A 16,991-nucleotide genomic window follows, 5' to 3' on the forward strand; every position below is an offset into this window, starting at 1 on the left:
ATGTTTTCAGCAGTTTATACCTTTCATTTTGTGTTAGACGATTGTTCAGTTCTCCCAAACAGTAGTGTTAGATAAAGTACCTTTATTGTTTAAAAACTATTTTTTTTCTGTATCCTATGTTGACCCGTCATTAAACTGGATGGGTATCCACTCTTGGGTCAACGATGCTTACATATAGAAACTACGTAAAATTCGCGCACAGCTCAGTTGTAAATACGATGAAAAATCGCCATCTTTACTACCTGTATTACTTTGTCGGTAAAAAACCTTTAGGTTAGGCAGCTGATTTATTGTTTAGGTAGTTTTCTTCGTCCAATAGTTTACGCGTGTGAAACTGCAGGGCAATGCTGGTATTATGCTAAGCGGTTCATTATAAAATATTAGCTATTTGTTTATATATAAGAAAATAATCTGAATTTCCACCATTTTTACGTAAAACTTAAAGTTATTAAATCATAGACAAACATAACTTTGCCACATATATGCAAAGTCAGCGAGAAATCGTGTTTCGAACATTTCGTATATCTCGGAGAAATGCACTTTCGCACCGAACTTACATAACCGCAGTCATCTGATTACTTCATGACATTTACTAATTTTAAATGGCCTCTTCTTTAAAGATTGATCCAAAGATTTGGAGGTCTAGTTTGACCAGTTAATTCTCTCCATACTTCGCAAACAAATAAAAACATTCAAAGAAAGTGAAATGACGGTAGCACTTCAATTATAGATAATAATTCTAATAAACAGTGAAAATCAAAATAGAATAAGAAGTAACTAACGTTTACAGTCAGTTTCTGTTTGTTTGTTTGTGGACCACTGCAACAATCTTGATGAAATTTAGTAATATCTAGCATCCGGAATCGAACCCGGAACCTCCACTAATGAGTATATAAGTAAACTAACACACACAAAAAAGGTCGCAAAAAAAAATGATATAAAAAGAATTATCGCAAGGCTCTCAGCTCAAAATATTTCCGATACATTATACTGGTCGAAATGTTTTACTTGCCTTAAAAAATCGACCGCTGGTTTATAAAAAATCTTTTACGATAACAATCAGAGTACAATGACAATCAAGCCATACCAAGAACTGTAATTTACATATCGAAGCCCAGGATTATAATAAAGTTTTAGAAACTGACTTACAGCCAAATGAAAAATGGCATCGATATTATTTATTAATTCGTACTGGCTCTTGCGCGATCTTCGTCCGCGTTTACTACGGTTTTTCACAAATCCCGTGGAAACCGTTTGTTTTGCTGGGATAGAAGGTACTTATTTCTTTACGTCCTTTCAGCTAGCTCTATGCCAAAAATTAGGTTGATTGGTTGGATAAGGCGTTAAAGAAAGACAAACAAACTCATTTTCGCATAACAACAGTAAAGATTAATCCACTTTCAAGAAAATAGTTTTTATAAAAAATCCTACTTACATGATAAATATGAAAGTGTGGATGTTTGTTACTCTATCACGCAAAAACGGCTGAACGGATTTGGATTAAAATTGGCATGGATGTAGCCTTTGACATGGAAAGAACATAAGCTACCTTTTATCCCGATTTGTTAAGAAGTTTCCGAAGGAAAATTTAAAATTGTTTACCAGCGAAGCCGCCGGCAGACAGCTTTGAAATTTGGTATGCATATCACCTATGTTATGGAAAAGGCCATGTACTACAGCAAACTCGCAAGCCTTTGCTGCGGTTTATAAAAAAAACTGCTCGGAAACATCACCTGGGCAATGGCGTGCATAAAGTTTATGCACATAGTATGCCGATGATATAAAATGAAGAAAATCTTCAGTAAAGTTATAAAAAACTGAAGGATAGGCATTGTAAGAGTTATAAAAAGCCTACTCTTGATTATTTATTACTCGAACTGGGGATTTTCTTCATTTTATATAATCTGCATACCCTGTGCATACCCTCTATACCACGCCACTGCACCCGGGTATATATCTGGGATATTGTTCTAAGTACATCTAAAGATCAATTTATTATACTATGTCACGCCAAATTCACCACGATCGGTTAGTTGTTGAACGGAACGTAGCTAATAAACAAACAGACACTTTCGCATTTATAATTTTAGTATGGATAGTGCCTAGTTAAAAAAAACAGACATACAAGCACTTAATCAACGAATGGAATTTTCTAATTAATATTGTACAGAACTTAATTATTAGTTTCAGTAATCAAAAACGAACTCTATCTTTTACGAAATAAAGAACAAAATTGATATCTTTCCAGTTTAATTACTGAAACATTATACCTACTAAGTATTACAAGACGGAACCCATGTGTTTTTTTGTGCAGCGGTTTAGGTGACAAAAAATATGCTAAGTACGATTATTCAGTAGAGATTAAATAAGTTGAATGACCATGTATTAAAGGTCAAGTGGATATGCACTACCTACACAACCAGTACACCTCTCAGGGTATAAAACCTTATCAAATTTAGTTCATCTTTTAAGTGCTTTGTTTATTGTAACTTTACAACTTAATGAACCTACTGCATTTATTTGCTGTTTTAGTGAATAAAATTCATTTTCTTGCATAAAAACATTGTGATAACGACTAAGGCAAGGAGCTAGTATCTTTGCATCGTCTGGGTCTATCACAAGACTAAAGTGTATCGAAAATGAACACTTTATTATATCAAGAAATACCCACCAACACCGACAACGTTTTGCTGTGATTCAAATGATAATTTTTATTATTTCTTCAAAACTATTCATTTATTAAATATAATTTATTAGCACATTCGTTAAAATGCTAATTAATCTATTTAATAAAATATTTGACAAATATCTTACTAGAGTTATCTTATTAATAATCGTAACGTTATGTTATAATATTGTAGTTTATGAAACACGCACATAGAACGCCTTTAAAATAACGTCGGAAAAGTAATTCAGTATTTTGTCTCACTTCAACTGAGAACACCTTTCGAATGTCTGAGCGTGAAAAAATACTGTATAAGTAACTCATCATCATCACTTACACCGTTGGGCGTCCACTACTAAAAATAGGTCTTCTGTAGAGTTCCAAAATACACGATCCTGGGCCAATCTACCTAATGAGGGAGTCGACCAACGCTGCGTTGTGCGGTGCGGGGTCGCTATTCAAACACCTTGGGACCCAAACGGTCATCTGTATATATCATCTATATATATATAAATTTATGTATTATTAATGAAAGAAAATTTTTCAAATAAGATCTCTCCTAACTATTGAAGTTCAAGAAAATTTAATAAAACGAATTTAACTTAATTATTGTGAACACACCTTTTAACATTCATCTCTGATATTAAGATATGGTATATTTTTTTACCTTTCAATGTAACCAATTAAAAGGCTTTCTGCTCCACTCTCTTACACATAATAATTATAATATCTCCATTCAAGTATTCGGTCCAATTTAAATCACGTAACTCTAATAACATACATAATATCATACCTTCAAAACAATGAAATAGTACTTTATTCCAATCAACCTGTCCCGCTATGCAGAAACGAGAGCTGGCGCACACATAGACGTTTATAGTAATAACATAGTTTTAGGCATGTGTTGGTAGATGCGCATGCGCGGTTTCACTTGTGAGCAAACTGGAAGTGTTAGCGATATTTTAGGGCTGACGCACACACACCGATCAATTGGATCTCTATCTGATCTGCCAACATAAGATGCAAGAGTCCTTGTACATGCTGCTGGTTTTGGAAACTGTTTATAAAGCAGCCTTTATTATTTCGTAACTTATTTCTAATAGTGGCATTTATTTTCACTAGAAAAGTTACTTCCATTGCATTTAAAATAACCTTAGCGTAAGTAAGTACTCCTTGGATAAAGAATGGGCATGTGCTTTACGTTTGGGAATCTCAAAGTGCTGGAATAATGGTCGCCGAACCAACAACGCAGTATTTGTAGGGTCCCTACTACTTAGAAACCTTAGAGGCACATCCACGAGCAGTGGACTTCTGCCTGTAGATAAGCTGGTGATGGTTAAAGCATACCCAACGTAAAGCTTGAAAGCGATATTCGTCACCAATAAAAGGTTTTAATATAATACTACTATACCAACACAGAAAACAAAATTACGTCCGAATAAATATTCAAATAATAACTACGTATCAATTGTTATGGATACGTCTTTTCTGAAAAATAACGTAGGACGTTCCAAAATTTGAGTTAACCTCATACCAATTTGACAGGTTTACGTTCCTCTAACTTGATATGTTACTGGGCTAAGTTTTCATGTACACCAACTTCTTCTTTAAGTTATTTACGTCGTAAATAACTTAAAGAAGCTTTAAAAACGAACGTATTATGATTAGTTACATTCGTGGCGTTGTACGTGTGTGGCCGCTCTTAGCGATGCTTTATGTTACGGAGTTAACGTAAAACGTAATTTATTGAGAGGGAAAACTTTTTTTTATAAACGGCTCATTTTATACGAGTGCACTTTCTTTTTTATCATATACTGTTGTTATCTTTAATGTGTGTTTAAAATCTTATAACAGCTTCCGTATGCCGACAAGCTGTTAAAAACTTAAGTGAGCCATTTTTCGCGAGTTTACGAGTTGGTCGGTGTATTTCATTTTTAATATTTAATTAGGTTTCATGCAATATTTTAAAGCTATTTAAAGATCGTTAATCTTTATAAAATACAATAGAGAATTTTTTTTAGTTATATTTTGTGTTTGAACTTTCTTACTACTATATAGAAACAGAAACAGCTGCTCAAACTTATTTAAACTTTTGAAACTCTAGTTATTACTACGTGATCATCAAGATTGGGCGATACTTGGAAATGGACTCGCTATTAATGAGTAATTTAGTAGGTATCTAATAAAACGCGAGAAGAACCATTGAAGATACAAACTAACACCTATGGATCAAGGAAAAAGCAAAATCGGCAATGTAAGCGGCACATGAACCGAGTCATCGTTATCATCCCATTACCGGAACACTACAGGGCAGGGGTCTCCTCTAGAGAAGAGCAGGGTTTCAGTCGTAGTCTATCAAACGTTGATACTTTGCATCTTAAACTATTGTTTAATTATTCACCAAAATAGAAGTGTCAAACATCGTAGCTTTTTTTGTATAAATCATATGTTAAAGCAAAAAAAAATAAGAATATTAAAAAAAATTTACAAATTAAACGGTTCACCTACAAATTAAAACACAATGCGTATTTCAACAAACTATTTACTATTTCACATGTTAAGGGAAAGTCACCCAAAAGTGCCATGAAATTAATTACAACCAAGTCATTGCATCATTTGGTTAACGAGCTTGTACCTACTACAAGATTAAGGCACTGTCACACTTAACGCGGGTTATAAGCGGCGACTGGAGACTGGCGTCAAGCGTTTTATAATTTTATAATTTCGCCTTATATAATAATGTCTTTTGGGTAGCGGGCCAATATTTAGGAAGTATTTAAACAGTATATTCTGTATCAATCTGGAGTCAAAGAATTGGTGTTGTATTGATATTGATTGCTCTTAGTAAGTAGGATAATAATTGGCAGAGTATTTATGGTGATATGGTTGAATCAAACTTAGCGGAATTTTGAATTAAAAAAAGAAATAAACATACACACAGTTTGAAATCATTAAAAGACATAAAAGTGTCGTCTTGGGCCCTTTATCCCCAATTGAGCTGTAATCTAAACGCTAAAATATAGTAGTATTTTATAGTAGTATTTATTATACCCGCAATTAAATCCAACGAGCCGCGTTTAGTGTGAGGATCCCTTTAAGAAAGTCAGCTCTACCTATTTATGACCGTGAAAGTGTGCGTAACGGTGAAACAATACGAAAATGCGATTCCGCCATTCTTGTCCATTGTGTAACATCATTTCTTTACACCGTAACAGAGGTTCAGCAATTAGTGCATTACGACTCTATATAAATTGGATACGTTCTGTTTGGTGTTAGGTAAACAATGTTCGTGAAACTGTGTATGGGAATTAGATGTTTTATTTTGACGCATGAGTAGGCATTTCGTTTATTGAGCTGCTCGATTCATAATGAATTTTGTAACACGAGTAACTGCAACCACAGAAAAGTCAAATTATTTTCATTTTCGTGACTACAACATAACACCTCATTGGTCTCCTGTTTTATTTATTTATTTTAGCTCTTTATTTGTATATTAGAAGGGAGTTAAAAGGATAAAACATAGAAAAACAAAGATGAATAGAAGTAGAATACACAGTTTTTTACCTCTGTAGATGCCTGGCAGATTCAATAGAGTGGATCCACTTTGCGGCATACATCCCTTTTAGCGTTTCGATATGATGTCCCGTAGAAACATATAACATATAACAGATTAAATATAACTGCCATACTCCATGACAGGTTAGCCCGCTACCATCTTAGACTGCATCATCGCTTACCACCAGGTGAGATTGCAGTCAAGGGCTAACTTGTAGTGGAATAAAATAATTTAAAAAAATGTCACGTAGAACGTATAAGTTCAATATAACAGCCATATAAATGAAAGCATCAGGTGAGATTATCAGGAATTGAACTCGGGTGAAGCGTTGGCAAACCGCTAGTTACTTTTTTTAATATTGGATATCTTAAATCACACCGTTACTTTATTACACACAGTCATAAGGCACGGTTTGAGAAATGCTTTCACAATCATGACGACACGTTCCAAATGCCATAAAACCATAAATTTCGATCACTACTTAAAATAACTGATTCGCCTACTATTGGTAACCTTGTGGTGAGGCACATTAGCCAATAGCTTACAGTATGCAGATACGAGCAATTGTGTAAACTTTGACCCATTATGTAAGAGTTATAATTTAGACAAATCGATCGATCTGCTAACATGTGGAGACTAGCACGTAATGATCGGTTTATTTAAAGGTCCGTTAACCTGTGTTTTACGTTCGTTAAGTTGAAGTATAATTTTCTGCGTGTATCCTATACACATTATATTAACACGCTTTTTATTAAGAAATCTTATTATTATACTCGGCGATTATTTCTTTATTATATAATTTTCGGTCACCAAAATTTATTCTTAGAGTTGCTGTAGAGACAAGAAAAACATTCGAAGCTAACGGAAATCCCGTAATATCAGTTAAATGAAAAATGCACGATAAAAATATACGTTTTGTATTATGTTAGCCGATATAAATAAATATAACTAATTAGTCTTTAAAAAAAAAAAGACTTTTCTTATATTTTCTGAAGTGTGGTGCATAAGCGGTGATAGCCTAGTGGTTCGGACTTCAGCTTAACTTTCGGGGGAGTTCAAAACTCAGCCAAATCTAACTTTTCTAAATTATGTGAGTTTTAATTAATTAAAGTATCACTAGCTTCACCAGTGAAGAAAACATCGTGGGGAAATCTGGATGCCTGAGAGTTCTCCATAATGTTCTTAAAGGCGTGTGAAGTCCACCAATCCGGATTGGGTCAGCATGGTGGACTACGGCCTAAATCCTTCTCGCTGTGGAAAGAGATCTGTGCCCTGTAGAGGGTCGGTGATGGTTTGATAGGATTATGAAGATGATTCTAAAATACGATTCATTTTGGAAAAAAAAAAATAAGTTCATCTAAAATTATTCAACACATGCTTTATATTCCAGCTAAATCCATTCATCAAAATTCATGTATGAATTAATGCAAAATATATTAATTTCAAAACGTTTTGTCTGAATAACAATAACAAAAAAAAAAATTTGAATTGTATATTTTTGAATTAATGGTGTGTTATAGGTACGTAATAGATCGCGCGTGTGCCCATTAACAGTTATCGGCAAAACGCTAACTATTATGTCCGCGTTAAAAAATCGCGGCTCCGTCAAAACAACTTCGCCTAGATTACTGAAACTAATTCTACGATTTATTAATATATTATCGAAAATTAATGAGTTTTTAGACTTCTGTAACTCTATTAAATTCGTGATTCTAAAAAAACTAATAATTGTATTAGAGCTTTTTTTGTCAGAACTCTACCGGGGAAGTACTACCACCATATTTGTTCCTACCGCTAAGTGTTGTTGCATCTTGGATAGAAGCAGGCGTTACTTTACGGAAATCCATAATATATTATGAAAATTAAGCTAAATTTACCATACTCCGCGTACAGCAGAAGAATCTGTATGGTGTAATTTATATTTTCTTCAATCCATATACTCAATACCAAACAGATCTACGGCAATGTAGGGTACATTTACTACGCACGTTTCGCTCCGAAACCGGAGCATCTTCACGAGATGTTGACTTTACAATGATGTTCACTTAACAATTATTCATTGTATTGTATTTTTAATTTCGTAACGTATACTTAATTTTCATTTCTATTGTCGGGTAGCATCGTTGAAAATATATACCTATTTCTTAAATTAAATATGGTACAAAAAATAACTAGGTAGCATTCTGTTACTTCATCTTTAAAGGAACTAATTGACAGTAGCAATGATCTCACGACCTGCATTAACGACTTTTTTGAGCATTGAGAAATTCTCTACAAATACCTACTAATTAAAAAAAGAATATATAAATCGTCAATTCAAGGATCAAGCTTGTTGTTAAAACATTTCATAATAACATGACACCTGCAAAATATACAAAAAACTAAGCGTGATAACCTATTTCCTAGGATGACAGTCTCTGGGATGCAAACAAATTCGTGCGAAATTTTACCAGAAGTTAAGCGGTCAAGCCATGGATTGCGTTTAACTTTTAACAAAAACGTATCTAAGTTTAAGGTGTCTGTATGTGTGTGTGTGTGTGTGTGTGTGTGAGTGTGTGTATGTGTGCGTATGTGTGTGGGAGTGTGTCTGTTGCATTGTGTCCCACGAACGGTAAACCGATTTTGTTTTTTTTTGTTTGGAAGGTGTGTTAGTCAGGAATGTTCAAACTTTGTTTGTTGAAAATCGGTCCATGATTTTATATTTTTTGAGTACAGTAGTTTTTAAAAAAACAATATGGTTAGGTAAGGTTAACAGGGGTTTTTTTTTTAATTTAAAATTTATATATATAAACGAGCAAACGAGCATCGGCTGTTATATGATTTCAATTATAGTAAACCAATAACCTCGCTAACTTATGCAGGATTTATTTATGTCTCTTTAATAATAAACCTAATAAAATTTGTAATAATGTAAGTGGAAGAAATATGTTTGAAAGTTGTTTGTATGTATAGAGAAGGATCAAATAATACAATAATATAATGGTATGAGATCAGGAAATTCGGATGGTGGTATTTAACAATTGTGGAATATTTATCTTTGATCAAAATGAATTATATCTACGAGTATTTATATTAGTAAGCACGCAGTGCAATGCAATCACTTTTTTCTATTTGTCTGCTGCATTTTAGATTTTAATTGATTTTTTTGTATGAGACGATACAACAAAAAAGGTATTTCAATTTCTAACGCAAATCCGCAATTAAGAATTAGGTTTTTCATTAAAATTAAATTCGCAAGATGTTTCAAATCACAAAAAGTACGAAAAATTAGGTTTCAAGCCAAGAGGCACACACAAAAACTGAATTTACAACGATGTTCATCAGATTCGTCGTCGGAAAACATTCTGTTGCACAAATCTGTCTCAAATTTTAATGAAAGTTTAAATTCCGGTGCACTTCTATTTCTTCTATTCTTCTGAAGTAGTTTAGGTAGGTAATTGGAATCGGCACGGCTTGCGGGGTACAAATTATAGAGAGTAAGACAAGTTAAGTTGTTATCGTTTATGTATAACTATATAGTGCTGTGTGTTTCCCTGGAAAAGCTTATATATGTTATTCCCTATCAATAGTATTATGGTATTATAACGTACATTGTGCGAAAAGTATTTTTATAAGTGTTTCTCACTCCATCGCTATTGGTTTTTTCACCAGACCATTTAAAATGGCACCTGTGAAATATAGGCCTACGTGAAGGTAAACAATTTCTTTTTAGGAGTTCAACGCATTCCAGAATTAGTTTCGTAACAAAAACCTAGATCTTTTGTTCCTAGTATGAACCTAACAAAACTGACGTATGCGAGCGGAATCAGTAATGTGTTTGTGAAACACTGAAGCCTTGGCCGAGTTGATTTGCTACAAGATTTTAGAAGCGACTTTGCTTGCTTTATAGCACTCTAGAACCGAACTTGATGATCTATTGAATAGTATATCAATTTAAATTTAAACCTGTTTATTATAAATAATAATATATTAATGTCATATTACACATATCTTGATTATGAAGATTATTGTGCTCGAGAGGGTTAGATTAACTTGCTTATGTAAGCAAGCTAATCTAACCGCCCTTTAAATATCACCGTTTAAATCTTTAAAGGGTGATATTCGACTTAGCGTCACGAGGTATTGTGTGCTGCCAAAAAGAATCTCAATATCAGCCTAAAGTTAGGAAATTGGTGACATCCGCCCCTGTCATATTAATAGGTTGGTATACTCTCATAAGAAAGAAGGATCTTATAGACTTTTCATGCTCCAAGTATCAACTGGATTAATAACCAACATTGACACGTTATCTCAGGGTTAACACTGTGTAAGTTTATCGCTACTAAGCAATGACGTCGCCTTTTGTATCTTCATATCGAAATTCCATTTCTTTTTCCAATTCTTTTTCTGTTGATGTTCTTAAATTATCGTAGAACAAGAGAATAAACTAAAAAAAAATAAACACTGAGAATTTCTTAGCAGAACGTTTAAAACCTTAAATTCTTGCCTCGATCTGGTAACGAAACCTGGACTGCATAACCTTAATTCGAACAACTATTAAATCAACGAAAGAATATTTTTACAAGATACACTTAACACATTTTTCCGAAGTGGGTTATAATATTATGTTAAACGCACGAAAGTTAGCCTTCAATCTTAAATGGCATTCAACTCACTACCACGATCAGCCATCTTGATATCCTATTGAGGCTCCGAAATTGTTTACATAACAATACCGTGCAGAATTCAACCGAAGCTATGAAGTAACTGTTGCCGCTTTGTTGGCTTTACCAGTTGAAAAATGACCGTGATAATTCCACTGTGAAGATGTACCTACACTTTGTGTTATAGTAGTTTGGAGAGTTAAAATACATATACGTTATAGATCTGACAGTGGAAAACACGATGCTTTTATGTTGTATTGTACTTTAGAGTTTGAACACAAAACATCAGATGGAAAGCGAGAAATCATTTGACAGGAGTATGAAAGTTTGAACTAGGGTATCTGATAATACAGTTATAAAATTTACAGTTATCAGAAGTATAGCTGCCATACTTCTAAAATGTTTACTAGCTAACGTCTTACTGCACCGTCACTGGTGGTAACAAAGTGAGATTGCAGTCAACGGCTAAATTAGTGGAATAAAAAACTATGTAATAATAGAACACTGTGGTCGAATTTGTGTCTCTTATACGTATTCATAGATAAATTTTCTGTAAAAACATTGCTTTTCATGTTTTGCAGTTAAGAATTCTGTAGCTGAGCCAGTGCTGAAAGCGAAACTGTATTTACAACTAATCTCTCATTTTTATTGACGTCGATGTTATTTTCACAATTAGTCATTATTTCTTATCCAATAAAACACAAACTAAAGCAATCGAAGGGTGTGAACAATTAAAATACCCGTTTCACGGTTCAACGCCTCTTCAAAAATCACAACCGTAAAACAAAAGCAATTAAATATATTTATGATATGAAGATAAAGTCCTGACCTGTTACGACCTCAGAAAAACAAAATATGCATGACTCACGAATTATGGATTTCAAAGGTCAAACGATACTATTTACTAAGTATACAGGATAATATTATACTGCTATTTAGTTGTTAGAGATTACAGTTAAAATATTATCTGTAATCACAGTTCTGATCTTAATAATTTAACTATTCTTTTCTTTTCACTTTTGGTATTCGATCAGGCCAGTCGATTTTACACATTCTTACAGATCATTTTTTTGGGTCAAACCGCTACCACCAGTTGTGATTGCAGTAAAGGGTAGAGTTGTATATCAATATCATATATATAACGGTTAGATTTATATTCCTGTACAAGTAGGCCTTAATTAGCCCGCGTATACAGGTCAGGTTCGATTATAACCTCACCTGTAACAATACTCCAACAATAAATGTATAAAATGTAACTTACAATAAACGAATTTAAATGTTAATTCAAATTAATTCAAATTTTTAATTTATATTATAACTGTATTTTTTACGTCTACTTTAAGTCTACTTATCCAAAATTTTAACAGATTCTTCACAAAACATATTGCTGATTTTACCGGGATTAGCAAACTAAAGTACAATTCGATTACCAAAACATACAAGAAGGCTATATATTGTCATTGTTACACTCGATTAACATTCACGGTAGTGCTCGTGACAAGACTTACGCAAGATTACAATTACTGGTCTGCAATAGCACAATTAACTGGTTTCCAAATACTTTGGCAAATGGCCGTTTTTCCACTGGCCGGCAACGATACGGCATGGCGACCTTCGCGTGATTGTAACCGATACTATTTTAATGAATTTATTAACTGTATTTTCATTACAAATCCCTGTTTGTGCTTACTTGATCTTTCCACATAGTATTAAACAAAGTCACTTCAGCTGTTTGTGCGATCAGGTCTTTTAAACTATTGAATAGATTTAAATGCTGTTTTCAGCAATAGATAGATTGCTTCAAGGTAAAGGTTTATATATATATTAAGTAAACTTACATATTTTAATAGAGAAAAAAAAATACTATATTTTTATACGCTCACATTGCACATGAAGCAAATACCTTACAGAGAGATTAAATTAATTTGCTACTACTGTTTGTTTTATTAATTATTATTAATGTCGTAGTATATTTATATTTATAATATTTAAATAATATTTAAGTTTCAATTATTCATTATAATATCAATTTAATATTATTTTTAATTTAAATTTTAAAAATAACCGTCCAATGTTTCAAAATAAAACAAGCCGCCTGGTACTTCTTTCATTTAAAACTATGCAAAATAATATTTACTTTAAAATAAAACATGACATTATTCCTTCGAAAAATAAGCATCTGTGGATAAAGTTAACATCAACATAATCATAAAATTTAAAACAATAATGTAAGTAAATTTTGTTTATAATATCATGAACTTAATTTGGTGTCATGATACACAAAACTATAATCCAATCTACCTTTTGCAGTAAAGTAAAATCCTTACTAAAAGAAAAGTAGTAAGTAATACATAAAACACGTAACGAAGTGTTTTTTGAATTCGTCGCATCCACGTATGAAATTGAATCTTGTCAACGATTAAATAAACCGTGTCGGTATAATCTAACGGAGACATATCCGATGAATTCCTCAAGGCGTAGTTTTTGTGAGCAATTCTCCCATTCACGTAAACCCGTACAACCATATGTTACTGTCAACTTTATTAGAACGAAAGTGAATAGCGTATCGAATTGTGCACTAGTATGTGATCGGAATCCATTGGATTAGATAAAACCTAATGCGGTTTCTAAAACCAATCTTATATAAACGCTGCAGAAATATAATTGAAAGATTTCCAAGGAAGATAGTTATCTATTTTTTTTTTTAAAAGCGTAACCGGTCTTTGTCTATTGGTTATTAAAAGCTACGACACTCTAATTTTTTTTTTATTGTTAGTGCACTAGAAATGATAAATACGAGCTCATGTTCCAAATAATATAACTGATGATGTAACTTATATTCAGGTATTGAAGAGTAATAGAGTTGTATTTTTTAACTTGTATTGTATTTTATATACTATACAAGTTAAAAAAGTTTTTTATTTCCTACAATCTGTTGTCAACTGTTTATTCAAATTTAAAATTAATAAATATAATCTCAAGATATTTAAGATATAGCCGTATATAATTTCAGATTGTGTCTATAGAAATTTGTTCAAAGTCAGTGAGGTAGCTTTGATCTCAACTCAAAATAACTAGAAAATGTAAGCGAAACTGTGTATTTTATTTGTAAATTTTTGATAACAATGGTTTTATATTTTGACAAAACTCTATTTTGTTACCATATTCTAAAAAAAAATACAGAACAAACTGAATTCAGTACAATTCTGTTTTATATTTTTTCTAAATGTAAAAACATCATCAAAACATTTAAAATTACTTAAGCACGATGAATTTTGTTTGTTTTTATTTATTTTCGCACACTTGTTTTTTTATCCATAAACAAAAAAAAACCTACACACCAAAATAGAACTAAATAAAATCTTACCACCACCACTTCTATACCACCGAAATCAGAATGAATTGTTTAAACTCACTATTATTTTGTGTTGTCGGTATTGTTGAGAAGTAAATAGGAAATTGTAAGTAGGAATGCTGTAAGCGTACGATAAAAAAGCGGCTGGCATTTATTACGAGTAAATGCAAATTCCGTACACCATGTTGTATGGTGTAAACAAGAGGCCTCGTTACTACCTACTCGTCAATATTTTACATGAGAATGTAAAAGGTTTTTTATATGGTCAAATAGCTTTTTTAACCTTCTTTTCGGGTTGTTAGAAATCCCGCGGAAACCAACGGTTTAATGACCATCTATAGTATTTAGGCTTATGTTCTTAATGGAGCTGTGATAGCCGAGTGATTAGGACTTCGGCTTCCCTTACAGGAACCGAGTTTGGATCCACGCACCTCTATCTTTTGCAATTAAAATATCACTTGCTTCAACGGTGAAAGAATACATCGTGAGGAAACATGCATGCATAAGACTTTTCTAAAGTGCGTGAGGAGTCCACCAATCTGCACTGGGCCAGCGTGGTGGACTACGGCCTAAACATTTCCCACTGAAGAAGCAAATCCGTGCCCTAGTGGACAGTTAATGGATTGATTTGATGTTGGTAATGTAGTTGCTACGAAATAGATTATGCCGTTGAGCTGCGTACAAGCAACAAATAAATCAGCACTTTTTCATCTATTTAATATTAGTATAGAATCGATATAATATTAAACGTTTATAAATGAGTTATTTTTTTTAAATAATAACCCAGTTATTTGGTGGCAGCAACAGTTAAATGACTTACATAATCACAGTATATTATTTAATGACGTTGCGAAATATTATAGCATTTTAGTATGTTTTGTATATTCATTGTGACTTTATATTAAATATTCGAAAGAGAGTTTATTTAAATTGCATGCTACGAAGTGACGCAAGAGTCAAGAAGAAAGTTTTGTCCGTCTTTGATTATATTAATGTGAAATTGAACGCATAAACTTGCATCTTTTCTTGATGGTGTATTCATAAAATTTTAAATGATTTTATATAATAACTCATTGAGTCGACTATTCTTAACAATAATGTTATTTTTGTTTATGAATTACATTTGCTATAATAGAGTATTCATTTTGAAACACTTGGATACATTTAAAAAAAAATCATTAATATTTTACTTTTAGATTATGATATAACCATTTGGTTAAACAAGGGTTCTCGCCTTTAGGCATTGCAATGTAAAGCGCAAGTTAGACGCCTATGGGATGACCTTTGTATAGCATATAGAATTTTTTTCCATTTTTGTTTCGTTATTTTTTTTATTACGAAAGTAAAGGCTATTAAATTACTTATTTAGTCAGTCTTTATCGACAATGTACAATAAAACCTATACCTAGAAAATTTAAATATACCTATATAGTTCTAATTAATGTGTAATTAATATTGCGGTGGTTTCGAAGACGTTTTAGATTTAATTTAGTTTTAAATAGTTTATTTTAGGTTATATTTATAAAACAATTATTTTATTTATATAGAATAATTGCTAATTAATATAGAACATATATGAATTACACATAACTTTTTTTAACAAATACAATGTAGTGTTAAGTACATTAATGTCATTTATTATAAAGTTCCTTAATCCACATCAATAATGAATAATTAACCCTGTTTCTTTTCCCTGTTCACCGTATTTAATTGGCCGAAACAAACGCGCCGCGTGAATTCCAACCGTAGTTAGGTATTTAATGCAATAAATATGCTACTTGGTAATAGTGGCTTTCTGTCCTTCCTACACCCAACAGTCATATTATAACCGTGTGAAGACAAAGTTATTCATTTCATACATCATTAATTATGCCAACGTAATTCGCTGCACCTTTATATTTAGGTGTTTTATTCACATTTAACATTTATATGAATGTAAATATACGTAAGATGAAAAAGATCTTAAATATAACTATAATCTTTTTAGAATTTCTAAGCGTAGTAATATTAAAAAACTTAAATTCTAATATATTTTAGTTAAACTTTTGTAGTTATGCACTTTAAAATTTTAAATCCATCACAAATTTTCTTTTTTAATTTTTTTAAATGTAGAAGCCTAAATTAAGTTAATATTCAACCTCATCATTATAATAAGTTCTCTTAAGTGTAGAAAATCCACTTAACTTTCTGTTTATTATTTTCCATTAAATTTAAAAAACAATTAACTTTAAAAATAACGGTATATCAGAAGCCAAAAAACCTTAATATCCCGACGCCTTTTATAAAAATTAATGAACATCTGTATGCACTATAATGTACAAAAAAAAACCTTTCGGTCGCAGACACGAAATTTCCCTATAATTTTCCACAAAATTTGATATGAAATTACTCTGTAATCATCGCTCACCTGTCAAAACAGCAAACACAGACAGCGCAGTCGCGCTAAAAGACTTCATTTTACAGTCAGCACTATCACGAATACGTATACGAAAACACTGCACTTTTCACTTCACCACCGACGCATGACGACTCGACGCGCGGGAGAGCAGCGCGCTAGTGATCGCGATTCCGCGCTCGGACGTGGTAAGTAGTGGGGCGAGGGTATGGAGCGAAATGTCAGGGTAAGAGGATGGGGAGTTTTAACTAAGGCTGTATGCGTAAGTTCAGTTTTTTCAATGCATGTTCCGGATCTGTCATAAAAATTATATGGAATGAAACTCTACATCATTTTCAAGGTACTAAAATGCCATCACGGCAAACGGCGTGACGCTT

General features: G+C 32.5%; 1 protein-coding gene across 1 annotated transcript in view; it reads right to left on the reverse strand.

Annotated features, from left to right (window-relative positions):
• LOC120634100 overlaps positions 1-16,745 on the reverse strand; it is a 136,776-nt gene extending 120,031 nt beyond the window's left edge. Inside the window, exon 1 of the mRNA XM_039904497.1 lies at positions 16,627-16,745. Within this exon, the coding sequence (XP_039760431.1) occupies positions 16,627-16,675 (49 nt within the window). The 5' untranslated portion in view covers positions 16,676-16,745. The remainder of the gene's footprint in view (positions 1-16,626) is intronic.
• Between the last annotated feature and the right edge of the window lie 246 nt (positions 16,746-16,991).

The sequence above is a fragment of the Pararge aegeria genome, chromosome 2 (genome assembly GCF_905163445.1).
Source record: "Pararge aegeria chromosome 2, ilParAegt1.1, whole genome shotgun sequence".
Taxonomy (NCBI): domain Eukaryota; kingdom Metazoa; phylum Arthropoda; class Insecta; order Lepidoptera; family Nymphalidae; genus Pararge; species Pararge aegeria.